Source organism: Salmo salar, chromosome 27 (genome assembly GCF_965601325.2).
Source record: "Salmo salar chromosome 27, fSalSal1, whole genome shotgun sequence".
NCBI classification, from domain to species: Eukaryota; Metazoa; Chordata; class Actinopteri; order Salmoniformes; family Salmonidae; genus Salmo; species Salmo salar.
In genome coordinates this window covers 12,648,971-12,674,330 of record NC_138317.1, presented here as the reverse complement: position 1 = coordinate 12,674,330, position 25,360 = coordinate 12,648,971, and the positions used below count along the sequence as shown (strand labels likewise).

Sequence of the window (25,360 nt, the reverse complement as noted above, 5' to 3'; positions counted from 1 at the left end):
AGGCTCCGGACTGTGGGCCGTCTCTGCAGGCTCCGGACTGTGGGCCGTCTCTGCAGGCTCTGGACTGTGGGCCGTCTCTAGACGGGGTACTGTCGCTGGAAGCTCTGGACGGGGCACTGTCGCCGGAAGCTCTGAACGGGGAACTGTCGTCGGAAGCTCTGAACGGGGAACTGTCGTCGGAAGCTCTGGACGGGGAACTGTCGTCGGAAGCTCTGGACGGGGAACTGTCGTCTGAAGCTCTGGACGGGGAACTGTCGTCTGAAGCTCTGGACGGGGAACTGTCGTCGGAAGCTCTGGACGGGGAACTGTCGTCGGAAGCTCTGGACGGGGAACTGTCGTCGGAAGCTCTGGACGGGAAACTGTCGTCGGAAGCTCTGGACGGGAAACTGTCGTCGGAAGCTATGGACGGGAAACTGTCGTCGGAAGCTATGGACGGGGACTGCGCACTGAAGGCCTGATGCGTGGGGCTGGCTTTGGAGGCTCCAGACTAGGGACACGCAACACAGAGCTAGTGCCAGGAGCAGGACGAACTGGACTGGGCTGACGCACTGGAGGCCTGGTGCGTGGGGCTGGTACTGGAGGTACCAGACTGGAGACACGCACCCCAAGGCTAGTGCGAGGAGCGGGAACTGGATACACTGGGTCATGAGTAGGCACCGGCGGTCTGGAGCGCACCATCTACACAACCCGTCCTGGCTGGATGGTAACAGTAGCTCTGCACGAGCGGAGTGCTGGCACAGGGCAAACTGGGCTGTGCAGAGGCCTGATGGCTGCCGTGCGTAGAGCAGGCGTAGGGTAGCCTGGGCCTAGGAGGCGCACTGGTGACCAGATGTGCTGTGCAGGCATACTCCTACCCGGCTAGATGCCCACTCTAGCACGGTACTTGCGAGGGGCTGGGATCGCTCGCACCGGACTGTGCGTGCGCATGGGCGAGATCGTGCGCACTTCCGCATCCACCGATGCTCTCATGATCTGTTGCTCCTCATAATAAGCACGGGGACTTGGCTTAGGTCTATTACCTGACCTAGCCACTCTCCCCGTGTGCCCCCCCCCCCAATTTTTTTTTATTGGGGCTGCCTCTCGCCACTTGCCAATCGGCGCGTATAACGCCTCGTAATTGCGCCTTTCTGCCTTGGCTGCCTCCAGCTCCTCCTTAGGGTGCTGGTACTCCCCAGCCTGGTGCCATGGTCCTGCCCCGTCCAGGATTTCCTCCCATGTCCATGAATCCTTATATTCCTCCTGCTGCTCCTTCCTCCGCTGCTTGGTCCATTTGTGGTGGGTAGTTCTGTCACGATTGTCGTAAGGAGTGGACCAAAACGCAGCGGGAAAATGTATACTCATCTTCTTTTTTATTTGAAGAAGGAAAAACAAAAGAAACACGTATACAAAAAACAACCGACTCCAAACAGTCCCGTCAGGTGCAACAAACACTAAACCAGGAAATAACTACCCACAAACCCCCATCGAACAAACACCCCTATAAAAAGGACCTTCAATCAGAGGCAACGAGAAGCAGCTGCCTCCAATTGAAGTGAACCTAATAAACACCACATAGAAATAGACCAACTAGAAATAACATAGAAATACACTAACATAGAATATAACCCAAACAACCTCGAACCACACTAAACAAACACCCCCTGCCCACACTACAATAACAAACAGCCCATTTACTGGACAGGACGTGTCATGCCCCTGTTTCAGTGAAAAGCTGTGGGATGGGGCTGGAGAAATGTACTGTAACCACCCTCAAATTCATATACAGAGCTATGGATGCAAAAATGACAGTGTTATTTTATTTTTTTAACTGTATGTTGCTCTGGAGGAACTGCCCCTCCCTACCTTCAGGCTATGCTCATACCCAACACCCCAACCCGAGCACCGTTCTGGTACATCAGGTCTCTTGGCCCTCCCTCACCTACAGGAGTGCAGCTCCCGCTCAGCCCAGTCCAAGTTCTTCTCTGTCCCGGCACCCCAGTGGTGGAACCAGCTTCCCCCTGAAGCTAGGACAGCAGAGTCCCTGCCCATCTTCCGAATGCACCTGAAACCCTACCTGTTTAAAGAGTATCTTAAATAATCCCCCTCCTCACCTAGACCCCCCCCCCCAAAACAAAATCCTGAACCAACACTTGCACTTGACTCCCCCCCCCTCCCTTTCCTAGCTCTGACTTTGCTGATAACTACTCTATTGAGGAAAAGTGTACTTACTATGACTGTGATATGTGCTTGTCCCACCTAGCTATTTTAACATGAATGCACTAACTGTATGTCGCTCTGGATAAGAATGTCTGCTAAATTACAAAAAAACAAATAAAAATGTAAAAGTCAATAAATCGTTCATAACCACTGACTTTGGAACTTTAAGAAAACGTTTGAGTCTCTGTATGTAAGATCAGTGTAAAGACTGAATCAAATTTTTTTCCCTTCAAAGCATAATCTAAACAGTAGCCTAATCCAGCTATGATTCCACTGAAGGAGGGAATTAAGATTTGTAAATGATCTGGAAAAACACTTTGCAGAGCCACTGTCATCTAAATCTGAAATAACAACCACCCAGATTTTAGTCCGTAGCTTCCACAATTATTCCTCATGGATAAACAGACAAGTATAGCATAAGAAAACACACTTTTTAAACTTAGCGTTTTGGTCTTACTCCAAATACTACAGCCAAGGTTAAATGATTGACAAGATGAATGGTTACTGTGGCAAAAAATGACTCAAATGGTCACCTGCAATATTATAAGAATTTATTCTGATCAGAACCTTGCCACATGTTAATAATACACAATTTAGAAGGGATAAACATATCCAGATACCATCAACATACATATCAACCATTTGAGGCCGTCAATGGAGCTTGTATTAAGTGACATGAAAATGATTGTTAATTGTGATGAATCTCTATGACTTTGACTGAGTTAAGTGTGCTGCAAGCAGGGCCGTCATCAGTAATAGATTTAGTACAGTACGCTCAATGCCAAACAGCCAATCCTTGCACTTGACTCCACTGTCATAAGGCCTACTTAACACTGTCATAAACATCATATACCGGTTGTTAAAGTTATGTTATAACACAGTCATAAGATCTTATAACAACTGACTTAGCACTTATAACACCCATAACACCAATGCACTAGCCTGTTAGCTAACCTGAACAACGCTTTGTGTCACCAATAAAGTATTACAGAAAGTTGTCGTTGATGCCTCGACTGTTTATAACATTTGCTCTGTCATCCTTATGTAAACCTTATGTAGGTGTAGGAGGTGGCAATAATGTCTTCACACGAATTACACAGATACTTCAGGCTATAGTACATCATCACTGAGCGGCATTAAGAGATATGAAATCATCTTCCTGCAACCAAAAGGGCCCATTACCTAATCCAACCCATTACTCCACTTCCCCAAAACAAACACTCCATTCACGACACAACACTTTCTCTCAAACCACACACAACAAAAGTCTAATTCCACTTCTACACAAGAGCTCTCTGAATTAGTGTGACTAAGTGGTAGCATTATGATCTTCTACCTAATAAATATGACAAATTGTATACAAATATACACCTAAAGATCAGAGATGTACTGGGGAGAGAGAGAGACCCCACTGGGCACACGCTGGTTGAATCAACGTTGTTTCCACATAATTTCAATGAAATGACATTGCACCAATGTGGAGTAGAAGTTGAATTGGCATCTGTGCCCAGTAGGACAGAGAGGGGAGAGACAGAGAGGGGAAGTGAAACACAGTAACAAGATTGAGAAGAGAGGGAAAACAATACAGAGATACAGTAAGAGTGAGTCTGTGTGTGTCTGTTTTAGGTGTCACTCTCAAAGGTGTGCAGGAAGGTCTTGAGGGAGAGGGTCTGGGTGTAGTTCAGGGTTGTGGAGCGGTACATGTCCAGCCCTGTGAGGATCTCCACATCTCTGACCCGCGCTGTGTGCAACTTCAGCAGCTCCTCCACCCACTGCGACTCGTCGTCTGAGCTCTGCAGGACCACCACAAGTCAAGATGAGATTTTGATGTACGTACAGTACCAGTCAAAAGTTTGGACACACCTACAGTACTCATTCAAGGGTTTCTATTTATTTTTTACTATTTTCTACATTGTAGAATAATAGTGAAGACATCAAAACTGTGAAATAAGATATATGGAATCGTGTAGTAACCAAAAAAAGTGTTAAACAAATCAAAATATATTTTATATTTGAGATTCTTCAAAGTAGCCACCCTTTACCTTGACAGCTTTGCACACTCTTGGCATTCTCTCAACCAGCTTCATCTGGAATGCTTTTCCAAAAGTCTTGAATGAGTTCCCACATATGCTGAGCACTTGTTAGCTGCTTTTCCTTCACTCTGCGGTCCAACTCATCCCAAACTATCTCAATTGGGTTGTGGTCGGGTGATTGTGGAAGCCAGGTCCTCTGATGCAGCACTCCATCACTCTCCTTCTTGGTCAAATAGCCCTTACACAGCCTGAAGGTGTGTTGGGTCCTTGTCCTGTTGAAAAACAAATGATAGTCCCACTAAGTGCAAACCAGATGGAATGGTGTATCGCTGCAGAATGCGGTGGTAGCCATGCTGGTTAAGTGTGCCTTGAATTCTAAATACATCACTGACAGTGTCACCAGCAAAGCACTCCCACACCATCACACCTCCTCCTCCATGCTTCACGGCGGGAACCACACATGCGGAGATCATCCGTTCACCTATTCTGCATCTCACAAAGACATGGCAGTTGGAACCAAAAATCTCACATTTGGACTCATCAGACCAAAGGACAGATTTCCACCGGTCTAATGTTCATTGCTCATGTTTCATGGCCCAAGCAAGCATCTTCTTCTTATTGGTGTCCTTTAGTAGTGGTTTCTTTGCAGCAATTAGACCATGAAGGCCTGATTCACATAGTCTCCTCTGAACAGTTGATGTTGAGATGTGTCTGTTACTTGAACTCTGTGAAGCATTTATTTGGGCTGCAATTTCTGAGGCTGGTAACTCTTATGAACTTATCCTCTGCAGCGGAGGTAACTCTGGGTCTTCCTTTCCTATGGCGGTCCTCATGAAAGCCAGTTTCCTCATAGCGCTTGATGGTTTTTGCAACTGCACTTGAACAAACTTCCAAAGTTCTTGACATTTTCCAGATTGACTGACCTTCATGTCTTAAAGTAATGATGGACTGTCGTTTCTCTTTGTTTATTTGAGCTGTTCTTGCCATAGTATGCCATAGTTTTACCAAATAGGGCTATCTTCTGTATACCACCCCTGCCTTGTCCCAACACAAATGATTGGCTCAAACGCATTAAGAAGGAAAGAAATTCCACAAATTAACTTTTAACAAGGCACACCTTTTAATTTAAATGCATTCCAGCTGACTACCTCATGAAGCTGGTTGAGAGAATGCCAAGAGTGTGCAAAGCTGTCAAGGTAAAGGGTGGCTACTTTGAAAAATCTCAAATATAAAAAATAGTTTGATTTGTTTAACACTTTTTTGGTTACTACACAATTCCATTTGTCTTATTTCATAGTTTTGATGTCTTCACTATTATTCTACAAAGTAGAAAATAGTAAAAATAAAGAAAACCCCTGGAATGAGTAGGAGTAAGTTTTGACTGACTGGTACTGTATGTTACATATAAATCATATGTAATTCTGACATTATTATGATCATCACCTGGCTCATTCAATCTCTTTGTATCATTTATAAAAAGCATTTCAAAAGACTACACTACATGGTCATCAATTTCGAAAGAGCGGAAATTACAATGATGTTACCAAAACAAGCATATCTACATTCAAAGGAAACTCACCATAAGACTGTCACAAGACAAGGTCATGGTTCAACACAGATAGACAAGAAGTCATAAACTGATACCGTGGGATAAGTGGTGATGGTCATGTAGCCTCAGATGACCAATTACAGTACGTTTAGTAAAGGTCGCAAACAGATAAGTGATCATGCTCATAAACACTAATGAAAGACCAAGGCACATAACCCAAATTGTTCTTGTAAGTTTCTCTGGATAAGAGTGTCTGCTAAATAACTATACTATGCAACCAAAAAACTGTCACTGGCAGGGAATTCATAACATACAGTGCTTTTGGAAACTATTCAGACCCCTTGACTTTTTCCACATTTTGTTGCGTTACAGCCTTATTCTAAAATTGATTCAATTGTTTTTTTCCCTCGTCAATCTACACACAATACCCCATAATGACAAAGCGAAAACAGGTTTTTAGAAATGCTTGAAAATGTATTAAAAATAAACAACTGAAATATCACATTTACATAAGTATTCAGACCCTTTACTCAGTACTTTGTTGAAGCACCTTTAGCAGAGATTACAGCCTTGAGTCTTCTTGGGTATGACGCTACAAGCTTGGCACACCTGTATTTGGGGAGTTTCTCCCATTCTTCTCTGCAGACTCTCAAGCTCTGTCAGGTTGGATGGGGAACGTTGCTGCACAGCTATTTTCAGGTCTCTCCAGAGTTCAAGTCTGAGCACTGGTTGGGCCACTAAACGACATTCAGAGACTTTTCCCATAGCCACTCCTGCGTTGTCTTGGCTGTTTGCTTAGGGTCGTTGACCTGTTGGAAGGTGAACCTTCACCCCAGTCTGGGTTCCTGAGCACTCTGGAGCATGTTTTCATCAAGGATCTCTGTACTTTGCTCCGTTCATCTTTTACTTGATCCTGATTAGTCTCTCAATCCCTGCCGCTGAAAAACATCCCAACAACATGATGCTACCACCACCATGCTTCACCGTAGGGATGGTGCCAGGTTTCCGCCAGACGTGACGCTTGGCATTCAGGCCAAAGAGTTCAATCTTGCTTTCATCAGACCAGAGAATCTTGTTTCTCATGGTCTGAGAGTCTTTAGGTGCCTTTTGGCAAACTCCAGGCGGGCTGTCATGGGCCTTTTACTGAGGAGTGGCATCCATCTGGCCACTCTACCATGAAGGCCTAATTGGTGGAGTGCTGCAGAGATGATTGTCCTTCTGGAAGGTTCTCCCAGAGCTCAGACGAAATCTAGAGCTCAGTCAGAGTGACAATCGGGTTCTTGGTCACCTCCCTGACCAAGGCCCTTCTCCCCCGATTGCTCAGCCAGCTCAACTTCTTCCATTTAAGAATGATTGAGGCCACTATGTTCTTGGGGACCTTCAATGCTGCAGAAATGTTTTGGTACCCTTCCCCAGATATGTGCCTCGACACAATCCTGTCTCGGAGCTCTACGGACAATTCCTTCAACCTCATGGCTTGGTTTTTTCTCTGACATGCACTGTCAACGGTGGGACCTTATATAGACAGGTGGGTGCCTTTCCAAATCATGACCAATCAATTGAATTTACCACAGGTGGACTCCAATCAATTTGTAGAAACATCTCAAGGATGATCAATGGAAACAGAATGCACCTGAGCTCAATTTCGAGTCTCATAGCAAAGGGTCTGAATACTTATGTAAATAAGGTATTTCTGTTTATTAAATTTCTAAAAACCTGTTTTCGTTTTGTCATTATGGGGTATCGTGTGTACATTGCTGAGGACATTTTAAAAAAAAAATCCATTTTAGAATAAGGCTGTAATATAACAAAATGAGGAAAAATTCAAGCGGTCTTAATACTTTTCGAAGGCACTGTAATGTGACATTTGAACTGACACAGACGGCTGCAATAAATGCCATCCTCTGCTGACAATGCAAAGCTTAATATATCCTAATCAAACTTCAAAGAAATTCAGTTTCAAACTTAATGTATCATCTGCACATTAAGTCATTAACGTGAAGGTCAGAGTTGTGTGTGCTTATCTCGGCCCTGAATCAGGCCCTTTATGAGTTTGTGTGGCAAACGTTTAGTGAGAAGAGTGACAAGTAGCCTACAGAGATAGTCATCTGTATTCATTCTAAATGTCACACCAATAATTCAGTAGGGCAAGGGATGTCCCATGAATGGAAGTCTGAACATAAGAAACTGTAGTAAAGGTTGTTAGATGCAGAGTTGACTCAAGGACTGTGCACTGGAAACAACAAAGTACTTCCCCCTACACCATTTAACTGTTCCCTTGAAATGATTTCTAAGATTCTTAAGAATTCATCAGCATGAAAGTATCATGTGGTGCCAAGAGTATGACAAAGGAATATCGTCAGTTGAATTAGTTCACATAAATACCAATCTTTGCCATGTAATTTCTAAGTAAATAGCTTTTTAGTTATGTGGTATCGTTCTGTGAAATAAATACGCACTCTTGAGGTTGAATTCTATTTTTATAGGTTGCCATGTGGTTAAAGCAACTGTAATTGAATATAGAGAGTCCCAGCCATGGGGAAGAGTGATGGAGCCAGCACCAAGTTACACATAACCACTCATACAGGGTCAGATACTATTTCATCCAATTTCATAACCTGATCCTTGATCTGCGGTGAATGACAATTTCTTATGTAGGCTTCTTCAAGCAGAAAGCTAGTCATAGACAATTGTGCCCCCATGTGGTGAGCGAATTACCTTGCAGCTCTCGTCATTATCTGAGCGGTGGGGTAAGAGGAAGGAGAAGACATTGAGGGGGCCGTCACACACCTCGGCCGTCTGGTTGACATCCTGACAGTTGGTGATCACTACGTAGTAGTGGGTGGGGACCAGAGCCGAGACTCCGGCGTACCTGGGGGTGACAGTCATTAGTGGTCACTTTAATGAATATGCACGCACACACACACACACACACACACACACACACACACACACACACACACACACACACACACACACACACACACACACACACACACACACGATGGTGCTGAAGGGAATAGCAGATGTTTTACAGGCTCCTGACCATTTGTGCTATTTTGTGAATTTTTTGGCACTGATCTTAACTTTGTTTGTACATAATGTTTCTGCCATTGTTTCCTATGACCAAAAATAACTTCTGGACATCAGAACAGCTATCACTAACCTCTATTTGGACGAGGTCTTCTATTTCAATGAGTCGGAGGCGAAAGACATATTGATTATCCCGGACCAGGCCCAAATCCCCGACACTCGAAGAAGGAGGAGACGGCGCTATACAATTACCAAAATGCTCACCCAGAGGTGGCGCTCCTAGTCGCCGGTGACTTTAATGCAGGAAAACAGAAATCAGTTTTACCTAATTTCTACCAGCATGTCACCTGTGCAACTAGAAGCAAAAAAAATTCTAGATCACCTTTACTCCACACACAGAGATGCATACAAGCGCTCTCTCGCCCTCATTTGGCAAATCTGACCATAACTCTATCCTCCTGATTCCTTCTTACAAGCAAAATCTCAAATAGGAAGTACCAGTGACGTGCTCAATATGGAAGTGGTCCGATGACGCTAAGCTACTGGACTGTTTCGCTAGCACAGACTGGAACATGTTCGATGGCATTGAGGAGTTTACCACATCAGTCACCAGCTATATTAATAAGTGCATCGACGACGTGGTAACCACAGTGACTGTACGTACATATCCCAACCAGAATCCATGGAATACAGGCAACATCCACACTGAGCTAAAGGCTAGAGCTGGAGCTGTCAAGGAGCGGCACACTAATTTGGACACTTATAAGAAATCCCACTACACCCTCCAATGAACCATCAAACAGGCAAAGCCTCAATACAGGACCAAGATCGAATCCTATTACACCGGCTCTGACGGTCGTCGAATGTAGTTGGGCTCGCAAACTATCACGGACTACAAAGGGAAACCCAGCAGTGACGCAAGCCTACCAGACAAGCTAAATACCTTCTATGTTCACTTCGAGGCTAGCAACACTGAACCATGCATGAAAGCACCAGCTCTTCCAGGCGACTGTGTGATCACGCTCTCCATAGCCAATGTGAGTAAGACCTTTAAACAGGTTAACAGACCACCATAGTCCCTGTGCCCAAGAACTCCAAGGTAATCTGTCTAAATGACTATCGCTCCATAGCACTCACATCTGTAGCCATTTAATGCTTTGAAAGGCTGGTCATGGCTCACATCAATACCATCATACCACTCCAACAGATCCACAGATGATGCAATCTCTATTGCACAGCACACTGCCCTTTCCCACCTGGACAAAAGGAACAGCTACGTGAGAACGCTGTTGATTGACTACGGCTCAGCATTCAACAGCATAGTTGAATGGGTGGCAGGTAGCCTAGTGGTTAGAGCGTTGGACTTGTAACTGAAGGCTGCAAGATCAAATCCCTGAGCTGACAAGGTAAAAATCTGTCGTTCTGCCCCTGAACAAGGCAGCTAACCCACTGTTCTGAGGCTGTCATTGAAAATAAGAATTTGTTCTTAACTGACTTGCCTAGTAAAATAAAAATTGAAAAAAAATAGTGCCCTCCAAGCTCATCACTAAACTAAGGACCCTGGGATTAAACACATCCCTTTGCAACTGGGTCCTGGACTTCCTGAAGGGCTGCACCCAGGTGGTGAGGGTAGGCAACAACAAATCTGTCACACTGACCTCAACATGTGGGCCCCTCAGCAGTGAATGTTTAGTCCCCTCCACATCACAAAGGAATTACCATGGTCCACACAGCCATGAAGAGGGCATAACAATACCTCTTACCCCTCAGGAGGCTGAAAAGATTTGGTATGGACCCTCAGGTCCTCAAAAAGTTCTACAGCTGCACCAGTGAGAGCATTTTGACTGGCTGCAACACCACTTGGTATGGTAACTGCTTGGCATCTGACCACAATGCGCTACAGAGGGTAGTGCGTACAGCCGATTACATCCCTGGAGCCAAGCTCCCTGCCATCCAGGACCTCTATACCAGGCAGTGTCAGAGGAAGACCCTAAAAATTGTCAAAGACCAGCCACCAAAGTCATAGACTGTTCACTCTGCTACCGCACGACAAGCAGTACCGATGCACCAGGTCTGGAACCAATAGGACCCTGAACAGCTTCTACCCCCAAGCCATAAGACTTCTAAATAGTTAGTTAAATAGTTAAACAATTGCTACCCAGACTATCTGCAATGACCCTTTTTGTACTAACTACAGTGAGGGAAAAAAGTATTTGATCCCCTGCTGATTTTGTACGTTTGCCCACTGACAAAGAAATTATCAGTCTATAATTTTAATGGTAGGTTTATTTGAACAGTGAGAGACAGAATAACAACCAAAAAAATCCAGAAAAATGCATGTCAGAAATGTTATAAAATGATTTGCATTTTAATGAGGGAAATAAGTATTTGACCCCTCTGCAAATCATGACTTAGTACTTGGTGTCAAAACCCTTGTTGGCAATCACAGAGGTCAGACGTTTCTTGTAGTTGGCCACCAGGTTTGCACACATCTCAGGAGGGATTTTGACCCACTCCTCTTTGCAGATCTTCTCCAAGTCATTAAGGTTTCGAGGCTGATGTTTGGCAACTCGAACCTTCAGCTCCCTCCACAGATTTTCTATGGGATTAAGGTCTGGACTGGCTAGGCCACTCCAGGACCTTAATATGCTTCTTCTTGAGCCACTCCTTTGTTGCCTTGGCCATGTGTTTTGGGTCATTGTCATGCTGGAATACCCATCCACGACCCATTTTCAATGCCCTGGCTGAGTGAAGGAGGTTCTCACCCAAGATTTGACGGTACATGGCCCCGTCCATTGTCCCTTTGATGTGGTGACGTTGTCCTGTCCCCTTAGCAGAAAAACACCCCCAAAGCATAATGTTTCCACCTCCATGTTTGACGGTGGGGATGGTGTTCTTGGGGTCATAGGCAGCATTCCTCCTCCTCCAAACACGGCGAGTTGAGTTGATGCCAAAGAGCTCCATTTTGGTCTCATCTGACCACAACACCTTCACCCAGTTGTCCTCTGAATCATTCAGATGTTCATTGGCAAACTTCAGACGGGCATGTATATGTGCTTTCTTGAGCAGGGGGACCTTGCGGGCGCTGCAGGATTTCAGTCCTTCACAGCGTAGTGTGTTACCAATTGTTTTCTTGGTGACTATGGTCCCAGCTGCCTTGAGATCATTGACAAGATCCTCCCGTGTAGTTCTGGGCTGATTCCTCACCGTTCTCATGATCATTGCAACTCCACGAGGTGAGATCTTGCATGGAGCCCCAGGCCGAGGGAGATTGACAGTTCTTTGTGTATCTTCCATTTGCGAATAATCGCACCAACTGTTGTCACCTTCTCACCAAGCTGCTTGGCGATGGTCTTGTAGCCCATTCCAGCTTTGTGTAGGTCTACAATCTTGTCCCTGACATCCTTGGAGAGCTCTTTGGTCTTGGACATGGTGGAGAGTTTGGAATCTGATTTATTGCTTCTGTGGACAGGTGTCTTTTATACAGGTAACAAGCTGAGATTAGGGGCACTCCCTTTAAGAGTGTGCTCCTAATCTCAGCTTGTTACCTGTATAAAAGACACCTGGGAGCCAGAAATCTTTCTGATTGAGAGGGGGTCAAATACTTATTTCCCTCATTAAAATGCAAAACAATTTATACCATTTTTGACATGCGTTTTTCTGGATTTTTTTGTTGTTATTCTGTCTCTCACTGTTCAAATAAACAATTACCATTAAAATTATAGACTGATCATTTCTTTGTCAGTGGGCAAACGTACAAAATCAGCAGGGGATCAAATACTTTTTTCCCTCACTGTATTTTGACTCATCACATAAGCTGCTGTTACTGTTTATCATCTATCCTGTTTGCCTAGTCACTTTACCCCTACATATATGTACATATCTACCTCAATTACCTCTTACCCCTGCACATCGACTCGGTTGTGGTAGCCCATGTATATAGCCAAGTTATCATTACTCCTTCTGTACTTATACCTCGTGTTAATATTTTTATATTATTTCAATTTTCTTCTCTCTGCCTTGTTGTTCACACCTGTTGTTTGTGAAGCATGTGACAAATACAATTTGATTTGGCGCACACACACACACACACACACACACACACACACACACACACACACACACACACACACACACACACACACACACACACACACACACACACACACACACACACACACACACACACACACACAGCCGCAGACACAAAACCAAAAAATCATGACCAGAGGAACCGGACCTGATCGGTCTTATTAAACAAACAAAGTGGATATAATCAGAAAAATTGCCTCTGAACAATTCTAGAATTCAGATGCTATAATTTATGAAACATCACCCCCAAATGTATGTATGCATATTTATATTACAGTACTTCCCCATTTATCTGAACTTCAATCGCTAATAAAATGGATGGGCGTCAGTACCATATTCAGCAACCTATTCCCCCACTAGTTGGGAGGACAAGCCCATACATTTATCCTGGTGGTTTTGCTTGTGACACACATTACTTAGGTAAAAGCAGTGACGTGTATTCATGGATGTCAAGGGAAGCCAAGCTTCCCCTTAAAAAAATATATTAAGAAAAATATATATACAGTATACATATAATGACTTTTAAGTCTCTCTGTGTTTTATAATTTTCATTAAATTCGCAAGTGGCAAGGCTATATCTCAATGGAGAAATCATCAAAGCGAGGAAGCAGCGCCCCTCTGTCTCAGTAGCCTATGTGTAGCCCATGTATTTGATGCTGTCTGGTCAAAAAGAGTATAACATGATGTTGCCGCCCATAACATTGAATTCAATAGCAAGGGAAGCCAGCTAGCGTTTGGCTAAAATAATAAGCGAGCTCAACTCTGAATGGTCTTGGAGCAGCAAATCAAAATGTCAAGGGATGCCAGTTTGGATTCGCCTTCATTCCAATCAAATCACACCAAAGCAAAACGTCACTGTCAGCTTCTGGAATGTGTCCTGCAGTAGCTAGCTATGGATGGAGATAGGGATCTAGAGTTTCTAGTTCAAAACGATTTTGTAAAATTGTCATTTGAGCAGCAACTGAAAATCAAGGTGAATGGGAGGCTGACTCCGAAATTGGATATTGCGCAGGGGAGAGGAGCAAGGGGTGGGATCCGATCTTTCAACACTGAGAATTACAATACGACTGGCTAACTGGGAGTGCTAAGTAAAAAAACAAGTTTTGCTGGACATGCCTTCTATTTGACAAGAGCACGTTTGCTCAACAACCCTTGGGCCACCACAGGTTTTTCTGATCTTGCAAATCTGGGCAGGTCCCTTGACCGATATGGAAAATCTAAAAAACACATTATGGCGAGCCTGAAACTAAAGCTCTTTGGTCGAGTCCGGATCAAAAAGGCTCTCGACCAGGCCGCAGTGATCAGTGTCCAGAGGCACAACGAACAGGTGAATAAAACAGAGACATTCTGAAGAAACTGTTAATCGCCATAATATACCTGGGACAGCAGGAGCAAGCCTTCAGGAGGCATGACGAGTCAGCAACAAGCCTTAACAAAGGTCATTTTGAGGAACTTGTCAATGCATTTGCAGAGCTCGATACTGCCATGACTGAACACCTTGGGACAAGCACCATATTTACAGGTACAGTACCAGTCAAAAGTTTGGACAACTGCTCATTCAAGGGTTTTTCTTTATTTTTACTATTTTCTACATTGTAGAATAATAGTGAAGACATCAGAACTATGAAAGAACACATATGGAATCAAGTTGTAGCAAAAAATTATTAAACAAATCAAAATATATATTATATTTGAGATTCTTCAAAGTAGCCTTGATGACAGCTTTGCACACTCTTGGCATTCTCACAACCAGCTTTATGAGAGTCACCTGGAATGCATTTGAATTAACAGTTGTCCCTTGTTGTTACAAGGTAGGGTTGGTATACAGAAGATAGCACTATTTGGTAAAAGACCAAGTCCATATTATGGCAAGAACAGCTCAAATAAGCAAAGAGAAACGACAGCCCATTATTATTTTAAGACATGAAGGTCAGTCAATCAGGAACATGTCAATAACTTTTAAAGTTTCTTCAAGTGAAGTCGCAAAATCCATCAAGCGCTATGATGAAACTGGCTCTCATGTGGACCGCTACAGGAAAGGAAGACTCAGAGTTACCTCTGCTGCAGAGGATAAGTTTATTAGAATTATCTGCACCTCAGATTGTAGCCCAAATAAATGCTTCACAGAGTTCAAGTAACAGACATCTCAACATCAACTGTTCAGAGGAGACTATGTGAATCAGGCCTTCATGGTCAAAATGCTGCAAAGAAACCACTACTAAAAGACACAAATAAGAATAAGAGACTTGATTGGGCCAAGACACACGAGCAATAGACATTAGGCCGGTGGAAATCTGTCCTTTGGTCTGATGAGTCCAAATGTGAGATTTTTGGTTCCAACCGCTGTGTCTTTGTGAGACGCAGAGTAGGTGAAGGATGATCTCTGCATGTGTGGTTCCCACCGTGAAGCATGGAGGAGGAGGTGTGATGGTGTGGGGGTTCTTTGCTGATGACACTGTCAGTGTATTGTATTTAGTATTGTATTTAGAATTCAAGGCACACTTAACCAGCATGGATACCACAGCATTCTGCAGCGATACGCCATTCCATCTGGTTTGCGCTTAGTGGGACTATCATTTGTTTTTCAACGGGGCAATGACCCAACACACCTCCAGGCTGTGTAAGGGCTATTTGTCCAAGAAGGAGAGTGATGGAGTGCTGCATCAGATGACCTGGCCTCCACAATCACCCGACCTCAACCCAAATGAGAATGTTTGGGATGAGTTGGACCGCAGAGAGAAGGAAAAGCAGCCAACAAGTGCTCAGCATATGTGGGAACTCCTTCAAGACTGTTGGAAAAGCATTCCAGGTGAAGCTGGTTGAGAGAATGCCAAGAGTGTGCAAAGCTGTCATCATTTTTGGACTCACAGAACCGCTGTTTCAGGCCCTGTAGAGCAAGTCTCTTGATGTAAGACATTCTTGTGTACGGGTTGATAGTACACTGAATGCATTGAAAGCCATTAGAAGTGATGCAAAGTTTCAAAGGATATATGACAACACTGATCAGACTGTTGAATGGAAGATGAAAGACGCAAAAGAAGCAGCCGTGGCTGGGATGACTATGAACAGGGACTCAACCACCGGGACAGCGCTGACAATGACGCAGGCTTCCTGGACAGATACCAAATGACTGTACTTTCAAATACTCTATGGAATCATACTACACATGACCCAGAGGTTTGCTAACATGATGAGCCTCGACTTCTTCTGTGTTCTTGATCAAGGGTATTTTCCTGAGTACTCCAAGCAAGAGGGGTTTCCTGACAGAGTATTCACACAGCTGTTCCAGACGTACCCTTTCTTTGACAACCAGAGGTTGAAACATTTGCTGCAGGTAGTCTTTGTGGAAGGAGGCATCAGCATACCACCAGGTGAGCTGCTGCAATCACTCGTGAAAAATTACGTGACCAACACTTTACCCACATTTTACATTTTAGTCATTTAGCAGACACTCTTATCCAGAGCGACTTACAGTAGTGAATGCATACATTTTTTTTTGTACTGGCCCCCCATGGGAATCAAACCCACAACCCTGGTGTTGCAAACACCATGCTCTACCAACTGAGCCACAAGGAATACCCGAGGTATGCAAGCTCCTGAAACTGATGATCACCATCCCTTGTTACAAGTACATCAGCTGAAAGGCCATTTTCCTGTCTGAAAATGATTAAAACCTGCCTAAACAATAGCTGTGGACAAGAGAGAGAATCCGTGTGTGTTGCATGAACTTAAGTCCAGCGGAGTACTGTATGACAAAGTCATTAACCATTTTGCCAGCATGAAAGAGAGGAAGGTGAGTCAACAAGTAGGGTGAGTCAACATGTTTTTCTCTTTGCACACACACACACACACACACACACACACACACACACACACACACACACACACACACACACACACACACACACACACACACACACACACACACACACACACACACACACGGATTGATTGGACTAAATCGTTTTTGGTGTTTTTAATTGCCATTGTATTAGACTAGGCATATACTTGATGTTGTTGAAATGATGTTTTTTAAATGGTTTGTGTTTTCATCTTTGCCGTAAGATGATCAATGTCTATATGCTTACAATTTCTGTACCATGTTAATCATTATTTTAGCTCGGTTTATTTCATGTTTGCTTCCATCTTTGCCACGAGATGGAAATCCTTAACTATTTATCTAGTCTGGACTGTGGGCATATATTCTGCACAGGTTTATTCTAACTTGCATATAGTATTGTGATGAGTCAATGTGAATATGCTCGTTGAGATGCTGCGTCCGCCAGAAAGGCACTGTCCAACTTGAGGTGCTGATAGTGGAGGCCGCACTCTCCGGTAACTCTCCGTGGTCCTGAATCAATAGTTAGACTGCTCAGAGGCTGTTTTAATGCACATCTTGGGGTTACCACAAGTTAACATCAGTATTCCGGGGGGCTTCTCCCTAAAGTTAGCCTACAACATGTCAAAGTTGAAGTGCATTGCAGTTGTATTTCCCATTAGGCTATTTTAATCTTGCTGCTTCAGAAACATTTTAGTAAGGATGTTATTATAACTTGAGCAAAGCGATGGTCAAATGAACTTTTCCAACTAACTTTAACTTTCATTTGACCATGCTGTGTAAGTCATGTAACTGTTTGTTACATGCAATATTATCTTTGTGGACTTAAACAGGACAGAAGTTGCTCTCCGGTTTTAACTGTGATGAAACACAAATGTATGTGGTTGAATTTATTACGCCACTGTTTGACACTTGTCTTTTGGAACTGTCTGTGACACAATGTAGGCTATGATTTATTAGCCTTATATCGGCTATCACGGTGCTGTACAAATGCATTTCTAACAGGTTATAGTGAAAACAACGCAATTATTACAACACAGGTTGTAAAAAATAATATTTGCCTGGCTTGGCTTCCCTGTTGATTTTACACACACATCGCTACTGTGTAAAAGGAGATATCATAGCTAATTGTACCAGCCAGTAAAAAAACTAAATACATCCAAATTAATCCAGATCACTCCAATTGAACAGCCATAACTATTTGAACATAGAAATAGAATAACACAAAACATGATCCCCTTTGTAACATCTTACAAACACAGGTTAAAGGGCATAATCTTGACCTGTCACTAGGGCTGGGAATTGCTAAGGACCTCACGATACTATATTATCACGATACTTAGGTGCCGATAAAATATGTTTTGCGATTCTCAAGATTCTCACGATACATTATGTATCGGGATTTGATACTGCGATATTATTGCAATTTGATGTTATGAACATATTTATCACCATTTGTCTGCATCGGAGAGAAAAGAGAGAGCATGAGAAAACAAGTTTTGATCAGTCAGGGAATTAAAAGGGCTGAAAACATGTGGGCTCACTATTTAAAAAGAAGACAGAGAACAAACTATAGGATGAAAAATACTGGAGTTTTGGTGCAGGTACAGCTGACTAGTGCCAGCTAACGCTACCTACCGCTACCTACAGTAGCAAAATCGATACTTGGAATCAAATATCGATATAATATCGGCCCAAAATAATATTGCGATATGTGACTTGCTTTAGGAAACTAGGCGTATGTCGCACTTCACTACTTCACAGGAGAGGCATTTGAATGTAAACATGTATTTTTTTTATCGAAATGTGTTTTTGGTCAGAAATGCCTTCTGGAACATGTCAACTTTCATGTGCTATAATAACAAACTTGTATTCCATATGTAAATACGAATAAAAGTGTTAAATTACGAGCCTAGTTGGTCTAGCCACGGAAAAAGACCGGAACCTTCCCGCTAGCCATGATTGGCAGAGATAATGGATGGGCTGCACATGCCGGGAGATGAGTTTGGATTGGTCTGCATGTAGCATGCTTCTGTCTATAACGTGAGCTGCTCAGTATTTGTTGATAGTCCTTTCTACTGTGTCGTTTTTGAAAGATATAACATTAGCCATCGAGAACTACAAACGTTTGCTACTTTTCTCAACAACATTGAAGCACTGAATTTAGCAGGTGCTATTGACAGATCAGTTGGAAAAGGGAAGGGCTACTTTCTGCACACGCCACGGTCAGTGTGAGCCGGAGTGACTTGACACAACGCTGGCCAAACAAGATGTAGCTACAAACAAAAACATAGTTAAATGGTTCCAGTCTGCTGTGAAGCGTTCATCCATCTATACGGGTAAGAGTCCAGCTGCATTTTCAGATATTATAAGTTTCAAAATTTGTCAGAAAGTAATTTTCCTTGCAAGTTAAAGTGTACTGTTCGTTAGCTAGCGAACGTTAGCTTGCTGGCTCGCTAGCCAACGTTACGTGTATCATCTGTGTAGTAATATTATTCTAATCAGAAATCCATTTGCATTGCTAGTTATAGCCTAATGTTAGCTAGCTAACATTGAACTAGTTGTTAGCTTTAGCTACCTCCAGATTTATACTACAGCTATGATAATGTTTGTATTGGTAGTAGTACGAATTGGGATTATGCCGATTCATTGTTTGGCTAGCTAGCTAGCTCCATGTCTAAACAAAAGGCTCCACTTCGCCAGATGATTACATGATCCATCAAGTTAGCCAGGTGTGTCTGGGGGTGATTAGGTGTGTCTGGGGGTGATTAAGGCCATTTAATCAACATGTGTACATGTCTAGACAGTAGTGACCCATCCACTAAGCTAGATGTGGCTGGGGGTGGTTATAGCATTTCCTTCACATGACCCATCAATTTAGACAAGTGTGTCGGGTGAGCATCGTCTAATAATTATACAATATTTATTTAAAAAAATTATCTGGACACTTTCTGCTTTTGATATTGCAACTATGCAAGTAACCATTTCACTGTACCATTTACACCTTCTGTATCCTGTGCATGTGACACATAACCATTTGATTTTATTTGATATAGTGTGTGTTTACCATTGAAGAACAACATGACCTGCACCAAAGTCATATTAGGATATAGATAAATATAGACTAGATAAAGTGTGATTTTACCTGGAGTTTTTCCTTATTGTAGGCTACTACTTTTACCACTTTAATCTTGAAATCTTTGGTTGTTCACTAAATTACTCACTTAGTTTAGCGCATGGCCACACATGTGAAACCTTAAAGAGATGGGCGGGGCTAAGGCTTAAGAGGGTGTGAACGATGCTGAATGGGTGTAGACAAAGAGCTCTCCAGTAGGTGTACCAAAACCTTCGAGTGCCATTTTCTCAAAAGTGGGGTTACAAGTTTATCAAGTTTCAAAGCAGAAATACTTTCTCATTGTTCCTCACCCGCGGCAGGTAGCCTAACCGAAAGGTTGCTGGATCAAATCCCCGGGCTGACAAGGTAAAAATATGTTGTTCTGCCCCTGAACAAGGCAGTTAACCCACTGTTCCCTGGTAGGCCGTCATTGTAAATAAGAATTTGTTCTTAACTGACTTGCCTAGTTAAATAAATGTTAAATAAAAAACTGCAGTGTACGATATACCATTTTCTAGCTCTGAGTCTCTACTTTTATCCAATGTAACACCATTACAAATTTTGATCTTCCCCCATCACTACCTGTCACCCTTATAGCTCGCACACATCGCACCAAATGTGGATATAGCAGTCATCTGCCGATCGTTCAGCATGCTGTGTTTTATGGACTACCCGCTGTAGACTTTCAGAGTTGCTAAGTACTCTCGGCCAGGAAACGCTATTGCTGTGTCTGAGTCCTTACTCTTTGATTTTCACGGTGGTGTCCCGGTGGCCATCGTAGTTGTTGTCAAAGATGGGACCGGTGACCACGTTTATGCCGTTATTCTCCGCTGCGTAGCGCTTGAGAAGAGTCCCCTGGAGGTAGCTCCATACTTCTGCAGAGTTGAAGGGAAAAGAGAACAAGGGAATAAGACAATCAACAATTGGAGAACCAAATCAAATGTTTTGCAATATTATGTGTAAATTACTTGTTGCATGAATGCATTTAGGTCATGAACTGAAATTAATGCTTATAGCCAACCTTGAAAAATGCTCTCTATACTGCATTTGTGTATAGCATTTTGTGAATACATGTTATTAATGTGTTATTGCGCCATTTGAATCATGACAAGGGCACCTTATAAGCATTTCAAAATCCAAAGGCTGCATGTCTGATCTTGATGATAATACCTTCAAGAGGAAGTAAAAGTCATGCCCCACACTAAAAGTCCCCAGACAAGGGAACTGACCTTCACATGCTTTTGGAGTCTTTCACCACACCAGGCTTCACTGGCCTAGACTGAGGCTTTCTTTGTGTGTGTGTGTGTGTGTGTGTGTGTGTGTGTGTGTGTGTGTGTGTGTGTGTGTGTGTGTGGGGGGGGGGGGGGGGGGGGGGGGGGGGCACAATGGGTGTCAGCCTGTCCATTCTCTCCCAGACCCGAGGTCATCCGACTAGCCTCCCGCCTCAAGCAAAAACGCAGCACAAGAGTCCAGAGGCCCACATGTACTATATATGATGTGACTGGTAACTGTAAAAGCTTTGGAAGGAAGCATCTACCAGAGGAAAACAGAATGTGAGCAACAATGATCTCCTTTGAGAACCTACATTATAACAACAACCTTCTTAACAAAACGCAGTGACAGATTTATTACAATTGTTATAAGTAGATATAAATAAATGAATACTCACTTTTGAATGCAGGGTACATGGGAACAGTGTTCGTGATCAGTGATGCATCATACTTTGATTCAGAAGACATGGCCAGCTCTAGCATAGAAAATACAAATATATACTTTCATTTACCTCCCATTTAGGCCTGGAACAAAAGCCTGCACACCATGTAGCTCCACAAGACCAGGGTCGTCTTCATTAAGCACAAAACTGATTGAAAAAGGAGGTACTATCTAAACTCCAATAAGAAATGCTTGTTTTCGTTTTGCATTGCGAAATGTTTTGCTTTGGTGTGCCTTAATGAACATGACCAAGAGTGGGCAAGTGTGCAACCCACCTGGTGGATAGAGGAAGCCATAGGAGCCATCGGTGTCCTGGCTGTAGGTGCTGCAGGCCTGGCTGTGTTCTAGAGCGACTCGCATGTCTGCTCTCACACACTCAGTCACTGGCTCAGGCTCAGGGAGGGGCATGACTTCTTCCTGGAAGGGAATATGTTGTCATTAGTAACACATAGTGAAATCCCATCGCCAAATGAGAGAGAACCGGTACACAAACAGCCAGTGTTAACAAACAGCCAATACAGTGTTGCTGTATGTGATTGGGGCCATGTCATTAGTTGGTATTTGTGTGCTGCATCGTGTCCGAGTCTGTATAGGGTTCAGTTAGGTTAGTGTTACGCAAGTACCTATCCAGATTCTCTCCCCCCAATAAAACTAAACCAGGCTCATTTTAGTACAAAATGCAATTAACCAGTTGAGTCAAAGACCAAAATAACATTTACGATCTCCCAACAGGAGTACTAATTGTTTTCACACATACTACTCCTTGCACCCACTCAAGTAAACAGAGACATTTCAAAAGAGCTTTGGAAAGATATGACCTAATGCTTCCCAAATGGTGGCTCTGGACCGACTGGTAGGTCATAGCCAGTCCCTGGCCAAAGCCTGGGCTGTGACTATGATCTTTATTGTGGGTATATTCTGTGGGTAACAAGAAAAGCCTTATGTGGGTCACAATTCAAAAACCGTTCGGCAACCACTGATCAATGACTCAACAGGACCCAGGTCTGAGGGACAAGCTCTCAAATCATATGGATCGACTCATTAAATCACTACTACTAGCTCCATTTGTTGTGTTCCATGTGATGAAGAGCCTACTTGTTTGGGCACTGTGAATGACGTCCATAGTGGCATGGAGAGCTCCTGGCTGTATCCACTGATGAAGTCACTGTGGAGGAGGAGGCTGTACGTCGTTTGGAAAAGAACCGCTGGTCGACCGAAGGGGAGGTGTGTGGTGTCTGTGAAAATACCAGTTAATCAAGCAAGTAGGGCAGTAGTTAACCTGGGCTCAAAATCAGTCATTTTGTTAGCTGGTTCAATAGAAGGTCCAGAATCCCCTGGCTAGTGTTTTTAGGGGATGTAGCAATGCTAGTGGAAACTAATTGTATCAGTTAGGGCATTAGCATTAGGATTAGCATAAGTTAGTGTATTTAAAAGCATGGGGATAAGGCGTTGGAGCTGGCTGGAGTAACTCAGGAGTGTGTACAATGTGTAACACTCTGCACTACGGGTTCTCGACCAATCACATTCACATTGTCATGGTGCAACCGAGTTGAGTTGGTAAAGCTCACTCTTCAGCGTGAAGTACCACCACCTGCGCCATTGAATTGCTTTTCGGTGTCTCAGCTGGCTAAGGTGTTTCAAGAGGGCGGTCACGTGTATTTGCAAGACAAAGTACGCAAGATCAATCCTTTCAGTAGGGGACTTGTTAGCTAGGAAGCAAAGCTGTTAAGCAAGTAGCATGTCGCCGGTTACAGTGGTGCCGTGCCCTGGATCTGCAGTGCGTTCATTTCAAAGGCTGGGGTAGCTGTGGACTGAGAGGGGCGAGTGTAACCGAGTTGAGTTGGTAAAGTTCACTCAGCTTGAAACACCACCAGCAGCAGCATGGAATTGCTTGCATTATGGTGGTGCAGCTGGCTATGGTGATTCGAGAGTGTTTGGGATACAGAGGACACAAGATCAATCCCAGTAGCAGACGTGTGAGTGAGGAAGCAAAGCTGCTAAGCCACACAGTGCCACAGGTTACACGTCAGATGGTTGCTAAGCTCCTAGTCACTCAGTAAGTGGGAAAGTTAGCGTATGAGTTTAAAAAATAGTTAAAAAGAGTTCACCCAAATTACAAAATTACAGTTTCCCTGTGAGCAGTATATGGACAAGGTAAGACAGCAATCAATGCTTTTGTTTTGTTTACCTGGTCATTAGTGTTTAAAAACACTGATCAATATCACTGATATTAGCATTTTTGGCGTTTCATGTCATACCTTGTCACGAGAGACTAGGCCAGTTGTAATTCTTTTGAATGCACCGCTAACTGATACAATCTTTCACATTTTCAAAAACTGTTAGCCAGGAGATTATTTGGATTACTCCATAACACCCTAGGTAAGTGGAAAATAAGCACAAAAAAAGAAAAAAGGGAACTATCACTTTAAATAAACTGTAACTGAACACACTCTAAAAGATTGATACTTACCATCTACGGCTGGGCTGAATCTCTGATTGTTCTCCTCTACTTTGTTCTGTAACAGAGGAACAGAGACCTTAAAGTCCCAGTGCAGTCAAAAGCGTGATTTTCCTGTGTGTTATATACACAGAACAAAAAAAAACGCAACCTGCAACAATTTCAAAGATTTTACTGAGTTACAGTCAATTGAAATAAATTCATGAAATCTGTGGATTTCACATGACTGGGAATACAGATATGCATCTATTGGTCACAGATACCTTAAAAAAAAGGTAGGGGCGTGGATTAGAAAACTACCATTTGCCTCATGCAGCGCAACACATCTCTTTCGTATAGAGTGGATCAGGCAGTTGAATGTTGTCCCACTCCTCTTCAATGGCTGTGTGAAGTTGCTGGATATTGGTGGGAACTGGAAAATGTTGTCGTACACGTTGATCCAGAGCATCCCAAACATGCTCAATGGATGACATGTCTGGTGAGTATGGAAGAACTGGGACATGTTCAGCTTCCAGGAATTGTGTACAGATCCTTGCAACACGAGGCTGTGCATTATCATGCTGAAACATGAGGTGATGGAGGTGGATGAATGGCACGACAATGGGCCTCAGGATCTCATCATGGTATCTCTGTGCATTCAAATTCCCAACGATAAAATGCAATTGTGTTGGTTGTCCGTAGCTTATTCCTGCCCATACCTTAACCCCAGTGCCACCATGGGGCACTCTGTTCACAACGTTGACATCAGCAAACCACTCGCCCACACGACGCCATCTGCCCGGTACAGTTGAAACCGGGATTCATCCGTGTAAAGCACACTTATCCAGCGTGCCAGTGGCCAACGAAGGAGAGCATTTGACGCAGATGAGCTTGCCTGAGATGGCTTCTGACAGTTTGTGCAGACATCTTTCAGTTGTGCAAACCCACAGTTTCATCAGCTGTCCAGGTGGCTGGTCTCAGATGATCCCTTAGGTGAAGAAACTGGATGTGGAGGCCCTGGGCTGGCGTGGTTACAAGTGGTCTGTGGTTGTAAGGCCGGTTGGACGTACTGTCAAATTCTCTAAAACAACTTTGGTGTCACGTATAGTACCCCTCTGGCCTCTAGGTCACCAGACTGCTGATTATTAGGCACACCTGTCACCATCACCACACGCACCAGTGCTTATTGACACTCACCTGGACTTCATCACCTCCTTGATTACCTGCCCTAGTTATGTCACTCCCTTTGGTTCCTTCCCCAGGCGTTATTGTTTCTGTATCTGTTTCATGTCGGTGCACTGTTCGTGTTTCTTGTTTTGTTCATGTTCGTTTATTTATTAAATGTCTTCACTCC

The 25,360-nt window shown here is 43.5% G+C and overlaps 1 protein-coding gene across 1 annotated transcript in view; it reads right to left on the bottom strand.

Moving 5' to 3' along the window:
• Positions 1–3,324: 3,324 nt before the first annotated feature.
• Positions 3,325–25,360, bottom strand: part of enpp2l (ectonucleotide pyrophosphatase/phosphodiesterase 2-like) — a 32,397-nt gene continuing 10,361 nt past the window's right edge. Inside the window, exons 19-25 of the mRNA XM_045709263.2 lie at positions 24,040–24,085; positions 22,665–22,804; positions 21,845–21,986; positions 21,526–21,603; positions 20,599–20,731; positions 8,497–8,650; positions 3,325–3,989 (exon numbers count right to left, since the gene is read on the bottom strand). Coding sequence (XP_045565219.2) covers positions 3,819–3,989; positions 8,497–8,650; positions 20,599–20,731; positions 21,526–21,603; positions 21,845–21,986; positions 22,665–22,804; positions 24,040–24,085 — 864 coding nt within the window. The 3' untranslated portion in view covers positions 3,325–3,818. The remainder of the gene's footprint in view (positions 3,990–8,496; positions 8,651–20,598; positions 20,732–21,525; positions 21,604–21,844; positions 21,987–22,664; positions 22,805–24,039; positions 24,086–25,360) is intronic.